This window comes from Abramis brama (assembly GCF_963993115.1).
Source record: "Abramis brama genome assembly, chromosome: 5".
NCBI lineage: Eukaryota > Metazoa > Chordata > Actinopteri > Cypriniformes > Leuciscidae > Abramis > Abramis brama.
In genome coordinates, this window is record NC_139967.1 from 9280045 (window position 1) to 9294279 (window position 14235).

Below are 14235 nucleotides of genomic sequence, written 5' to 3' on the forward strand. Positions count from 1 at the left end.
GGCTATACCAGTCACTGAACAGTTTGATGAACAATCACAATAAAAGAACTGCAGGGGGAGACAGAAGCTCGACTTTTCTGCTGTGTTTATATTTCACAAGAGCCGTTAGTCACCATGCCTGTGGATATTACTGAATGGACTGGTTCTCTAGCTCTTACAGAGGTGGAGGAACAGCCAGCCAAGCCTCTAACTGTCAAATATGGCTCTTTGGAAATTGACGCGCTGGGGAAAGTGTTCACACCCACTCAGGTTAGAGTCCAATGCAGGAATTAGGCCAGTGCTTGTGGCTAGCAGCAGTGCTTCTGCATCATGTGTGAGGAGGGTCATTTTGATGCAGTTTTGCATTTATTTATATTTGTGCATTTGCATTGACTAAAAAGGGTTGAATTAAATGCAGTTTGTCTGTAGTTATGTAATGCGCATGCACGCAGCCAAAGTTGCATCTGTCTAGAAATTCCAGGATCACGTGATGCGAATGTGGTCTCTCTTTCTCTGCGTAACGTTACCTCGTGCAAAATTTGTGGAAAAAAATTGTTTGCTGGAACAGCTAATGGATCAGAATTGTGTTGCATTATAATTAATATAATAAAATGCAATATAAATACATATTGTATAAATGTTTTTTGACATGTTAAGCAGTGACAGCAGCATCCTGGAGTGGGACATCTAAATCACATTTTTTTTTTTTTATTTAAACAGCATTTTTATCCTATATTAATTGAAATACCAGATTAATATATATATATATATATATATATATATATATATATATATATATATATATATATATATATATATATATTTTTATATATATATATATATATATATATATATATATATATATAAAAATCAGACTATTCAAGTGCAAAAAATCTAAATTTATTTTAAAAACGGTTACAATTTTCCAAAAGTAACACATGCATTATTCATACAAAATATATAAAGATACAAAATATAATACATATTAATACATGCTGTCAAGTTTGTGTAAAACAATTGTTAGCTGTAGATCTACATTTGCACATGCTTTATAATTTATAGAAGTAATGTGCACTATGAATGTATATAGTAATATGTGTGTTTGTCATCTCAAAAGAGTTTTTTTGTCATTTCATTTTGCAGGTGCAGAATCGGCCCACATCCGTTGAGTGGGAGGGATGTGACCCCAGTAAGCTGTACACATTGGCCATGACTGATCCAGATGCACCCAGCCGAAAAGACCCCAAATTTCGGTGTGTTGTCAGATCGATCAGCCATATTCATTGTATCAGAACTAAACCAAAGATTACAGGTTAGAGTCAGGATATTGAAATCCTCTATTGTTGCGTTTAATCTCAGGGAATGGCACCACTTCCTTGTTGTCAACATGAAAGGAAATGACATCTCCAGCGGATGTGTCATGTCGGACTACGTTGGTGCAGGACCCCCGAAGGGAACAGGTGAGAGCTCAGTTTAGGTGTGTTCGATTTCGGCCAAATGCCATCTGACTTGAAGCAGTGCATGCCAGATATTATTCTTAATGTTTTTTTGTTTATTTGACACCTTCAGTTCTGCTGACGCTCGCAAGTTTGTATTTTTATAAATGTAAAAAACAATTTTCATGTAATTTTAATGTTATATTGCATCATGTTTATAAAATAAAACTGCTAAAAAATATATATAGATTCCGCTTTATTGGTAGGCTATTTAAATAGTATAGGCATATGTTACAGACGATGCAGAAAGCAGTACATAAAGTATTGAATGAAAAGTGTAACTGTTAGTTCATGAAAATGTTGAATTGTCGAACAAATATTGCATGCAATCCACTTTATCTGTGATCAAGTATGCAAACACTGTGATATAAACCTGTAAGACTTTCGTTCATCTTTGGAAAACAAATGAAGATCCTTTTAATAAAATCTGAGAGCTTTCTGACCCTCCGTTGACAGCTACTCAACTATCACTTTGACGCTTCAAAAAGTTCATAAAGAGATCGTAAAACTAATCTATATGAAATGAGCAGTTTAGTCAAAATTTTTTTGAAGAGACACGATCGCTTTTTATGATGAACAGATTGAATTTAGGCTTTTATTCACAAAAATTCATCAAATCACACATTATGCTCAAGCATGTTCGCTTGACGTGCGAGAACCAATGAGGTTCATTCTCGTGTTGTGCAGCACGTTTGAGCTTCCACAAGAACCAATGAGGTTTGTTCTCACGCCTCAAGCAGGTTCGGTTGAGCTTCTGTTTATGTTCGCTGATCAATGTTTATATGTGAATAAGACTAAATTAAATCTGTTCATCATATAAAGCGATCGTGTCTCTACTAGAAAATTTGGACTAAGTCGCTCAATTCATTTGGATTAGTTTTATGATCTCTTTATGAACTTTTTGAAGCATCAAATTGGTAGTTGCGTAGCTGTCAACAGATTTCATCAAAAAGATCTTCATTTGTGTTCTGAAGATGAACGAAAGGCTCGCGTGTTTGGAATGAGGGTGAGTCGAACACACCTATTGACTGCCTTAAATGTTGCTGAATATATTGGATCCAATCAGCAGAATAACAATAGCGAGTAACACTTGCGGATGATTTCCTCAGGTCTCCATCGTTACCTGTGGCTGGTTTACGAGCAGTCAGATAGCATCAGCTGCACCGAACGCGTCCTCACCAATCGCTCTGGAGACAACCGTGGGAAATTCAAGATCCAGAGTTTCCGCAAGAAATACGGCCTCGGTGCTCCGCTCGCAGGGTCTTGCTTCCAGGCAGAGTGGGACGACTACGTGCCCAAACTTTACGAACAGCTGGCTGGCAAATAAGGACCATTTAGAATAAGTTATTGCCGTTTATTCTGGTCAGAGCTTGACTCGGTATATTTCAAAAATGAAAATAATGAACTAGAGAAACTGTGTTTTGTTTTAAAAGCTGTGCAGAAATTGTGAAATTCAAGTCATCTTTTGTTCTAGTTAAATTGAAATGAAGCAATCTAAATCTAAGCATTCGGACTACCTTCAGGTTAAAAAGAAAGACTTTGCACCTTTGAATATGAATTAAAGTCAAATTTGTGTTGTATTTTTTGGCTGCACCTTTAATTTCATGAATTTCTCACCACTATATACTGGAAATTAACACACTGGGAAAAATAAATCCTGGATAATTAAATCAGACTATGGAAAGACGTTGCTTGTGTGATGAGCACTTTATTTACAAATATAATTAAAAGCTCTGACAGAATCATGCCTCTTAATCTGAAAACAAATGTAAAGTGCATGCGACAGTAAAGCGTTTTTATTCACTAATTTGACTTTGTAGAAAATACACAGCTGGAGAAGATGCAGAGAACAGAATCATGAAATAAGAGGCCATTGAGACAATTTCACCAGTAACTGCAGGAGGGAAAGGGTGGTGAAACATTTATTATATATAGATGTGTATGTATATTTATAAAAAGAAATTGAAATTCAGTTAAAATGTAATAGGAAAATAAGTAAAAGTTCTCCATAAAGCCTTCTATACACAAAATACATGTCACTTCCCCTTCAGCCCTTTGTGCAGGTACCACGAGTTTAGGATTCACATATGTATTATTCACATTGTGCACCTCAGCTGAGGTGATTTATGGTATTGTACATATGAACGCACTGTTCTCCCAAAAAAGAAAAAAATGGTTGAATACCATAAGAATCTCAGAGTCACAGATGCACCTATCAAATATGTACATTGTTTTAATATGCAAACTTTATCAAATTTCTTCAATACTTAATAAAAGGTATTTTTCATCATTTTTCTGGATGAATAAATACCAAATAGGGATTCAAGCAGCGAGAGGCATTAGGCTGCAAAAAAACAAAAATACAGTTTAAAAAAATTCTTAAATGACACTTCGTCCATCAAAACATCTGCAAAAAGAACAAAAACTGCACGAGTGCATCTGGATTAAAATTAGCAATGCAAACCGCTAGTTCGTATTGCTTTTGTCTTGAAATCTCCATTTTAATTTTTAGCTACACCGAAAGTGTTATCATTGCACGAGAAAACATTGACATCAACACTGTGACACATTTAATCGTCTCGTATATAATATTTATATAAAAAGAGACAACTAAAGGACGTTATCCAGCATGTTGTCTTGCAGAGGGCGCCCCACATGTGTAAGGCCTGTGAGGATTGATCGGACTGTCAGTAGCAAAAACAGCTCAAAAAAAAAGAAAAAAAAGGTGTGTGACCAGGAAAGAGCGAAGATGGTGGAGTGTTATGGTCTCATCTGTAGTCATCTTTAGGGTAGTCCAAAGCACCCAAGTTATTGAAACCCATACGAAGGCTCTCCATGTCGAAGGCGTCGATTTCTCTCTCCTGGCGGTCCAGCAGGTGTTTGATTCGGTCAGTGCGCTCTTTCTGAAGAGAAGCCAGCTCCTCCTCGATCTATGAACACAAGGCAGAAGCTCAAACAAAACGATGTCAAACAAACAGAGGTGTAGAGGAACCTACAGGACATATCTTTCCACGCTAGACTACATCAATCCTGAAATGAAGGCTTTTGATTTATTTCTTCCCTTTAATTTGCTAAAAACTCTATGAACTCATTACACACATTAGCAAAAACAAAGGTAGTTCGATTTGTAATATTTAACCTCAATGAATAATCCAAATAATGGTCCTATCCCTCTTGTTTTGGCTTTGGACTCATGTTGTCCCATTGACCTTTGATGAACCGGTGCCACTTATGTTCATTTTTCAGGGATCCAGTCCTCTAATTTTACTGGACAAGCAGAGTGCATATAATAAAACTTCTTGTTAATAAAATTGTTGTATAGAAGCAATATAACAGTACCAGTGTTTTTGTGCAGCATGGATGCACAAGGCTGTAGGTAATCATACCTTTTTATGAAATCTCAAATTGTGAGATTAAAGAGTCAAATTTAAGGTAAATATGCTGTAAAAGAAACACACACACACATATATGCTATACTGCTATGTGACGGTCTATTTTAATATCTTTTAAAAGGAAATTTATCATTACTCCAGTCTTCAGTGTATATCCTTCAGAAATCATTCTAATATGCTGTTTTAATGCTCCAAAAATTCTTATTATTATCAATGTTCAAAATAGTTGTGCTGCTTAATATTTTTGTGGAAACCATGATTTATATGTTAAGGAAATATTATATATATACTTTACTATAATTTGTGATTTATTTAATGCATCCTTGCTAAATAAAATTATTAGAAGTATTAATTTCTTTCAAAATAAAATCTTATTGATCCCAAACTTTAGCATTGTATCTGTATAGGCCTATTTACTGCATGAAATATACAATACAATAAAGATATAACAAAAGGTTACCACAATTTTAACACAAATAAAGAAAAAGTGTTAATAATAATTAGTTACATTTCTCTACACTCAAAGCGCTTTACATGGAAGAGGGGAATCTCCTCAAGCACCACCAATGTGCAGCATCCACCTATGATGCGACAGGAGCCATTCTGCACCAGAACGCCCACCACACACCAGCTTATTGGTGGAGAGGGGGCAGAGTGATGATAAATGTTATACTAATATATATTTATATAAACTGCTGATTAAATACCCTGCTCTCTAGAAAATCCTATATTGGCAGACCACCACTATTGATGATAAAATACTCTTAATTAGAGTCTGGGTAAATAAGAGGATAATAAGAGTGCTAGACCTTCTGTTCAAGGTGCGCTCGGCGCAGTGAGACTTTCTGCTCCAGTTTCTGCAGCTCGCGCTCGTGCTGGGCCTCGGTCTGAATCTTGATCTTGCTCTGGTACGCATTGAGTAACTCCATCTCCTGCTGCAGCTGCTGCCTCAGTGCCTGGCACTCAGCCTCCTGAGCCTCATCCAGACGAAGCTACACAAAAACACACACGTGCATATGTGAGCCTCAGACGGTTTGCTGACACTACAGCACAGTTTTGGTTAACCATCAATGGCTTTCTTGTACGGGCAATGGGCCGAGACTGGAATTTCGAACAGAAGGGAGGCCTTGTTTTATGTTTAATTTAAAATCCGCATCAACTATCAACAAAACAATTACTTACTTTTTGTTTTTCCAAAACAGCTTATAAATAACACATTGTGTGTTGCATCTTGAAGACAACATGAAATCAAATTGAATCTATACATTAATAGAGTGCATTAGTCTCCGCCCACTTTTTCAGCAGCGTTGGTTCTAGAAGTATTTTTTCCATAAATTTTTCCATGAACCAAACCATACAGGGTGAATCACAACCTTACAAACTTAAGAGTTAACAGATGTGAAGCAAAAAAGTTTTGGATAAAAGTACAAGACCATACTTAATGTTTAGTAAGGAAAAGAACTACAAACCCACAAAGCATTGCGAATGAAATAATCAAATTAAAAATGATAGTGAAATATTATAAATAAATAAATAAATAATATATAAATATATATATAAATATATATTTATATATACTACTGGTCAAAAGTTTTAGATCGGTAAGATTTTTTATGTTTTTAAAAGAAGTCTCTTCTGCTCACCAAGGCTGCATTTATTTGATAAAAAACAATTAAAAAAACAGTATTATTGTGAAATATTATGACAATTTAAAATGACTGTTTTCTATTTTAATATATTTTAAACTGTAATTTATTCCTGTGATCAAAGCTGAATTTTCAGCATCATTACTCCAGTCTTCAGTGTCACATGATCCTTCAGAAATCATTCTAATATGATGATTTTATGCTAAAAAAACATTCATTAATATTTTCAATGTTGAAAACAGTTTTGTACATTTTTTTTTCCAAAATTCTTTGATGAATAGAAAGCTCAAAAGAACAGCATTTATTTAAAATAGAATATTTTCTAACATTATAAATGTCTTTACTGTAACTTTTGATCAGTTTAACTCATCCTTGATGAATAAAAGTATTGATTTATTTTATTTATTTCGCCCAAAAATAAAATAAAAATTCTTACTGACCCCAAACTTTTGAAGGGTAGCGTTTAATGTTACAAAAGCTTTCCATTTCATATAAATGCTGTTCTTTTGAACTTTCTATTCATCATAGCATCATGAAATAAAAATGTAAAAAACTGTTTTCAACATTGATAATAATCATAAATGTTTCTTGATCATCAAATCAGCATATTAGAGTGATTTCTGAAGGATCATGTGACACTGAAGACTGGAGTAATGATGCTGAAACTTCAGCTTTGATCACAGGAATACATTTACTATATATTCACATAGAAAACAGATGATTTACATTGTAATAATATTTCACAATATGACTGTTTTTGTTTGTATTTTTTATCAAATAAATGCAGTCTTGGTGAGCAGAAGATACTTCTTTTAAAAACATTAAAAATCTTACCGATCTAAAACTTTTGACCAGTAGTGTATATATATACATACATACATACATACATACATACATACATACACATATATATATATATATATAAAAAAAATTTTTTTACGAGCATATGAAGACTAGATTGCTCGCTGCGAGACTATGATTGGTGGAATTTTCTGTATAGCATCATGGGTAATGTAGTTTTTCACCACAAATTCAGCTGTTAAACGGGATTATTTTAAAAAATAAGTTGAAAATGCGGATTGACAGCTTCGACAAAACCATATACCATCAATTAACTCGGAGCACACTACAGGTCTGCGTTTAAAAGGTTTAGAAGTTATTGTTAAAAAACTATTTCCCTATGCAGAAAATGAATGGAGTTTTTACTTCCAGAACCTGACTGTTGCACTCTGTATACTTTGGCAAAAACAAATTGCATAACAAATATCACTACATTATTATCCGCTGTTTCACTCAAAAATGTGTCAAATTATGGATGTTAAATGCTTTGTGAATGTCATTCCAATCGGTCTACGCCTTATAATGATCTCGCATAGATACTAGAATAAATGGTCAACAGTTGATGTGATTCTTCCTCTTGGCCATTATGATGATTAACAGTGTGCTTTCTTCACTCACTGCCTGTGACGCCATCATCTCGTTGATGCTCTGCTCGTACTGCTCGGCCAGGATGGCCAGTTTGCGCGTCTGCTCGTCCTTCAGGGCTTTCAGCACCGTCTTGTGCTCACTTTTGGGGGTCACCTCTAGCTGATGGTGCCGCAGGGCCTTGTACTGTTTCGTCTGGACTTTACACGTATCCTGGAACTGTTTCTTTATCTGGAGCTCCATAGCCTGCAGGAGACACAACTCAAAGTTGTATAAACACAAACTGACAATCTTTTCAGGACAAAAACTATCATCTAATTTGCGTTTTGTCTCATAGGATTGTGAAATTAAGCAAAAATATGCTCTTTTTTTTTCACTTTACAGTAAGGTCCAATTAGTTAACGTTAGTTAATGCATTAACTAAGAAAATAAGTTAACAAAAACAACTGTTCATTGTTAGTTCATGTTAGCTTAGGTCCATTAAATAATATTAACAGATACAACTTTTGACTTTAATAATGTATTAGTAAATGTTGAAATTAACATGAACTAAATGTTCAACTTAACTAATGTTAACAAATTGAACCTTATTATAAAGTGTCACCACAGTTTTAGATTTAAATGTGTTAAGTGCCTATGCAATTAAATGTTTAAACGTTTAATTTAAACATTAAACATCATCATCAGTCTCTACTGACCTGCAAATGTTCCTAATATCTACCCAGTTTCTAAAATAAATCAAGGTTAATCTTGCAACCACAGTCAGAGAAACAACGAGACCTACATAGATTTTGTAGGTTAAATTCACACTATATATAGCTAAGTAATAAGAAATGTTATTCCACAGTTGATGGTACCTTGAGGTTCTTGGGCTGCTGCCGTAGTTCGAGCACATGTTTCCTGTGCAGTTCTCTCTCTCTACGGTTGTTGTATTCGATCTGGTTCTCCAGCTCCGTTTGGTGCTGCAGTCGGATCAGATCCATGCGAAGTTTCTGTAGCATCTTCAGCTGCCTGTGTTCAAGTTCTTGAGTCGACTCGTCTTGTCTGATCAACATAGCGTGCTCCATTTCCTTCTGGGTCTTCTTCTTATTCAACTCCTGACAGTCAGAAAAACAGAAAATATTACATTAGCTTACACTAAAATAAAATAAAAAAATAAAAATTTTTTGCATGATCCTTTGTGGATACATAAGATGGTTGCTAGGGAGTTGCTAGGTTGGCTAAGGTGTATTTTGTGGTTGACAGGTGATTGCTCAAAAGAGCCAGTCTCTATGAAGTCTCTATAAATGTCTCTGATGATATTATAGTCCCTAGATACGGCTTGGATACCTCCTTTAACATCTGATCACTAAGAACACTTAAAGTAATGGTAAACACCTTTTCAACAAACCATTCTGGGGGCGAATTACAAAGGTTACAAGAGTAAAATGAGGTATGAACACATGCATGAAACATAATAGTATAAGGAGATGTTGATAAGTGGTTCACAATTATTAGAAGCTTTAAGACCAGGACTAAATTTGGACCAAAATTGCAAACACTGGATTATGCATCAACATGTTTGCTGTTCTATAGACCATAAATGGGTTTCGACCCGGGAATACTTCCGAAGGTTTCCTGCTGATTAAAGCGCTAGATTAAGAGATTTGCACATTGCTGCATTACTTATTTTCAAATCAGATTAATTGAAAAGAGTCATGAACCCTGAGAAAAGGTTCAAATTTTGCATTAACCCTGGGAAAAGCCCCAAATACGATTCATAGGAATGTACAAGTATACATAAACAATACCATTCAAAAGTTTGGGGTCAGTAAGATTTTTTGATTTCTGAAAGAAGATTCTTATTCTCTCCAATGCTACATTTATTTGATTAAAATACAGCAAAAACAGTAATATTGTAAAATATTATTACAAGTTTTCTATTTGAATATATTTTGAAATGTAATTTATCCCTGTGATGCAAAGCTGAATTTTCAGCATCATTACTCCAGTCTTCAGTGTATTCATTTCTGTATTAAAAAAAAAGAGAACATTCTGACCCCAAACCTTTGAAATGTATATATAGAGTGCAAGGCAGTAATTTGTCTTTTTCTGACTTGAAGCATTTCATCCCCACCTCTCGTAACTGCTCTTGCTCAAACTCGTGCCTCTTGACCATGATCTTGCGTTTGAAGGCCCTACAGTTCCTGTCGTAGAAAGCCCTCTGCTGACCCAGGAGCTGAGCCTCTTCTTCAGCCTGAGAGTGCTGGATGTTCTCCTTGTGCTTGGACAGCCTCTCCTGTTTCTCTTTCTTAGGCGTGCTGTGGTCTTCACTCATTTCCTAAACAAAAAAAATCACAAAGATATATATATTGTTTTTGAAATAACAACAATTCTTAGGAATTAAGAAAACAGTTGATGTAAATAGGGTCATTTTTAGTTTCATGTTAATTTTGAGTATTTAGACATGAACCTCTTTGATCTTCTCCTTGCACAGCTTGTACTGTTTCTTCTGATTATCAAGGAAGGTGGTGAGCTCTTTCTTCTGTTGGGCCATGATTTGCTGCTGGAACTTCTTCTCATCAGCTGCCAGTGTTTTCATCTGAGGAATGTAACAAATTTATCATAAATATCAACACTTCAGTTTATCACAGATTTTTTTCTCTCTCATTTTAAAACCACTCCTGAAGAAAACTAACTAAAAAGATCCACACAGTCCTATTTTCTCTCAGGCTTCATTAACATACCAATCAACATATGTTGCATGAATAATTAGCATTCATCCCGTAGCTATTTACATGTTTAACAAGCAATATGGAAAAGCATAAATTAACTGGGGTCTTTTTCAAGTGACCTGCGTGAACTTTTGAACTTATTTCTTTGTACAGGGATTTTATAATATAGAATTTATTGTTAAGATCTTAAAGCAATACAAGTCCAAGAACTGGATCACACATTGGTCAATCACTACTTGCAATCAACATCATGTCAATTGACCAATAGTTGATTGGCTAGTAACTATAAACAGTAGGGTCTCAAAAAGAAGAATAAAGAAAGATCACCCACTTCTTTGTCCGTTTGGATGGCGTGCTTCTTGGCGAGTTTCTCCAGCTCAATGAAGGCATTGTTGGCGTGGGTTTCCAGTTCTTTCTGGAGCTTCAGTCTGTGCTCGTCCATCTCTGCCTTCAGCTTGTTCTCCAGAGCGATCAGCTGCTTCTGGTGTTGCCGTCGCATGCGCTTGTACCCCGACATCTGCTCTCGGAGCTCATTTTCCTGCTCATGTTCGTGTATCTGACGCGTTACCTAGATGGAGAAGAACTCGGTCAGAGGGTGACGGGTAACTTTTGAGATGATTATGATTGTCAGTGTAGCAAAATGTACAAGCAACCCACAGTTCTTAGGAAGACCTGGCAACTGGATGATGGTGACCAAAAGTTTGACCAAAGACATCAGAATGTCAGATCATTCAAAATGAGGTATCAAGTTAAAGGCATTTCCCTACTTGAACACTTTAACTATATCCTCTTTTCTTCACTTTTACTCCCTACTGGCACCTATAACTGTTGGGTTGTTTATAAAGCATCCCCATGAAAATAGACAGGAAAATGTAAGGATCTAGGAAGAGAAACGAGAGATTCCCAGTGCAGTCCAGTGGAATAATTCATTAGATGTCGTCCATTAAATTGGGTGACCAGATCGCAAGCTCAAATCATCATCATCACCACAGTGTCGTCTTTTCACATTATGATAGTAGAATAAAAAGAAGCAGCCCTGAAATCAACACCAGCACTAGACTAAAACTTCTTGTGATATCAAAGGCACGTTAAAATCACAAGCACTGTATGATTATACTGACAAATTCAAATAGAGCATGATGGAAAAATTACAATTCAGTCCATCAAAATGATGGATAATTTTCATTTTAGTGCAATATCTGATTGTGACAAAGAGGAAAAAATGCGATTTTGAATGTTACCCATCTCAACATTGCCTTTGCCTACATCTAGAATGTCACTGATGCGACTAAATATATAAATGAAAACACAAAACCCCCACCATTCCCTTGACTTTGCAAACCCGTGGAAGACAAACCTGGAAGAAGGGCGTGTCCAGATCAAACTGTTCGTTGAGTTTCTCGTAACTCCCACCTGAACTCCTCATGCCAAACATGTTGGCGAAGTAAACCACCCGTGAGAACATTGAGAGTCGCCTGCACTACATCCCCCAAAAGCACTCGCTCAAAACCCACCGAGAGAGAAAGAGAGAGCGAGAGAGGGATGGAGATAAAGAGAGAGGGCGAACACTGCTTCTCCTCTCTCCTCGCAGGTGCGCCATGAATGAAAGAGGTTCTCAGAGAGGCCTGGCCCCGCGCGCGAGCTAAGCAGCGTTTAGTAGGCCAGTCACATGAAATGCCTGTTGAAGGGGGAAATTTCCTAATCACCCTGAATCAGTAGCCCCACTGTAACCGCAGTCACCAATCCAATCACTTTCTGCCCAAATGCCCCTATCAGCCGCACCAAAGGGGCATGTGATAGCACTAAGCCCTGGGCCAGGTCACAAAAAAAGAATGGAAAATAATGAAAGAAACACTTTCAGGTTAAAGGTAACACAAATTGGCATCCTAACTAGATTCAAATTCAACTTCTGACCATTTCAGATTAAAGGAAAATACATGTTTATGTGGAGCTGACACTAATGGAATTAATGTGTTGCCAGAACAGGCAATTTAATGCTCTGTTTAAACCAAGAGAAATGCCGTTTTAAGGCACGCTCCTGATGCAAAGGTAGCTCCAAAAGGTTGCTGTGGCCAAAATATGGTATCTTAGAATCGAATGCATCTCTCTCGGAAAATGCTAATTGCGACAAGCTTAGTGAAAGATTGCAGATGAGTTAAATTCGGCATGAAACAGAAGTCTTTTCTTCCCTATTGTGACGTATATCAGAGTGAAGCGGCTTCTGGAATGAGGAAAAATGGGCGGGACTGGATTTTGTCCTTCAGGAATTGATTGGATCATAGGAAGTTGGGTGTTTCTAACTATATGTAGGCAGATCTGAATGGCAGTTTGCAGTTAGTTGTGGAGGATATTTAGTCTCCCCTATGCCGAAACACACATCATGAAGAGAACAGATGCCGTTTCGGGGGAGGTTAATGTTTTTTAATAAAGATTACGCGGGCATTAAAAAAACCAAAAATCAATAAATAATGATACAGATAAATCAGTTATAATACACACTGCAACATCCTGTAAAAAAATGAGATATTGTCCATTTTAATTTCATGGTGACTTGAAGAGAACTCCTATCAAACTATATTTCAATAATCAATTGATTTCATTCAATTCTAAATAGTATCAACTGAAAAAAATAAAATAGAATAATTAAGTTAAAATATGTGATGAAATATGTAGACTACTGTTCAAAAGTTTGGGGTTTGTATTTTTTCTCGTTTGAAAAAAAACTGTATACGTTTTTCATCATTTTTATCAAAATGTGACCGTAAAGTCAGTTATGTTACAAAATAATTTTATTTCAAATAAATGGCATTCTTTTGAACTTTTTTTTAATACATAGAAACTTCTTAGAATGATTTCTGAAGTATCATGTGACACTAAAAGACTGGAGTAAAATTCAGCTTTGCCATCAAACAAATTACATTTCAAAATGTATTAAAACAGAAAACTTAAAAATGTTAAATATCGCTGTTGTTTGTTACTGTATTTTTGATCACATAATAATGACTTCTTTAAAAAGCATTTAAAAAGCACACTAACGTAAAATGCTATTGGAATTATAAGTCAAGACTTTGGTGTGCTTCACATGAAGAAAGTTATTTGTACCAAACAAATTGCTCTCAAGTGAACACTAAAGACTTGAGGAGTTGCTACCCATGTATATCAGTCACTTATAGGCAGACCCACACAGAATCTGCAGAGTTTGCATTTTGTGCTGATTTTAGGGGGAAAATGGTGGTTTAATCACTGTTAAAATATCCTAAAGCATTGCATTCTCATTGGTAACTAGAAGCATAAAGGTGAAAGAACACACAAAGGGTGGCTGTGAAACTTTGTGAATTATGATCTTTCCTACTTTGCAGAAATATGATTTTTATCGAAAGGCGCTTATGAGGTTCCAAGACTGTTAGGATTCTGCTCTAGAAGGTGACAGCATGGCAGTTCACTAGGTTTTGGAAAAAATCTAAGGATTCAAATGTAAATCCAAACTGCAAGCCGGAGACGACGAACTTAAAAAACGGTCAGAAAACTAAACAAAAATGTGACATGTTAGTATGACATCAACTGTGGATTTATCAGACACTAT

The 14235-nt window shown here is 35.8% G+C and overlaps 2 protein-coding genes across 4 annotated transcripts in view; one reads left to right on the top strand and one right to left on the bottom strand.

Moving 5' to 3' along the window:
- The first annotated feature begins 13 nt into the window (after positions 1-13).
- pebp1 (phosphatidylethanolamine binding protein 1) lies at positions 14-3162 on the top strand. The gene is made up of 4 exons (XM_084115399.1): positions 14-249; positions 1123-1232; positions 1339-1439; positions 2585-3162. The coding sequence occupies exons 1-4, from the start codon at positions 115-117 to the stop codon at positions 2800-2802; spliced, it is 564 nt and encodes a 187-aa protein (XP_083971525.1). The 5' UTR covers positions 14-114; the 3' UTR covers positions 2803-3162.
- A 5-nt stretch (positions 3163-3167) lies between these two features.
- Positions 3168-14235, bottom strand: part of taok3a (TAO kinase 3a) — a 71795-nt gene continuing 60727 nt past the window's right edge. For all 3 annotated transcript variants that reach the window (XM_084115398.1, XM_084115397.1, XM_084115396.1), the window contains exons 14-20: positions 10984-11220; positions 10391-10519; positions 10055-10258; positions 8796-9035; positions 7972-8184; positions 5677-5859; positions 3168-4405 (exon numbers count right to left, since the gene is read on the bottom strand). In XM_084115398.1, the coding sequence (XP_083971524.1) occupies positions 4244-4405; positions 5677-5859; positions 7972-8184; positions 8796-9035; positions 10055-10258; positions 10391-10519; positions 10984-11220 (1368 nt within the window). In that variant the 3' untranslated portion in view covers positions 3168-4243. The remainder of the gene's footprint in view (positions 4406-5676; positions 5860-7971; positions 8185-8795; positions 9036-10054; positions 10259-10390; positions 10520-10983; positions 11221-14235) is intronic.

What these genes read in the sequence shown, in the direction of transcription:
- pebp1 (XM_084115399.1), top strand. Translation starts at nt 115, where the DNA reads ATGCCTGTGGATATTACTGAATGGACTGGTTCTCTAGCTCTTACAGAG. An exon ending in AAGTGTTCACACCCACTCAG is followed by an intron (nt 250 to 1,122) that starts GTTAGAGTCCAA and finishes TTCATTTTGCAG; the next exon opens with GTGCAGAATCGGCCCACATC. An exon ending in AGGACCCCCGAAGGGAACAG is followed by an intron (nt 1,440 to 2,584) that starts GTGAGAGCTCAG and finishes TGATTTCCTCAG; the next exon opens with GTCTCCATCGTTACCTGTGG.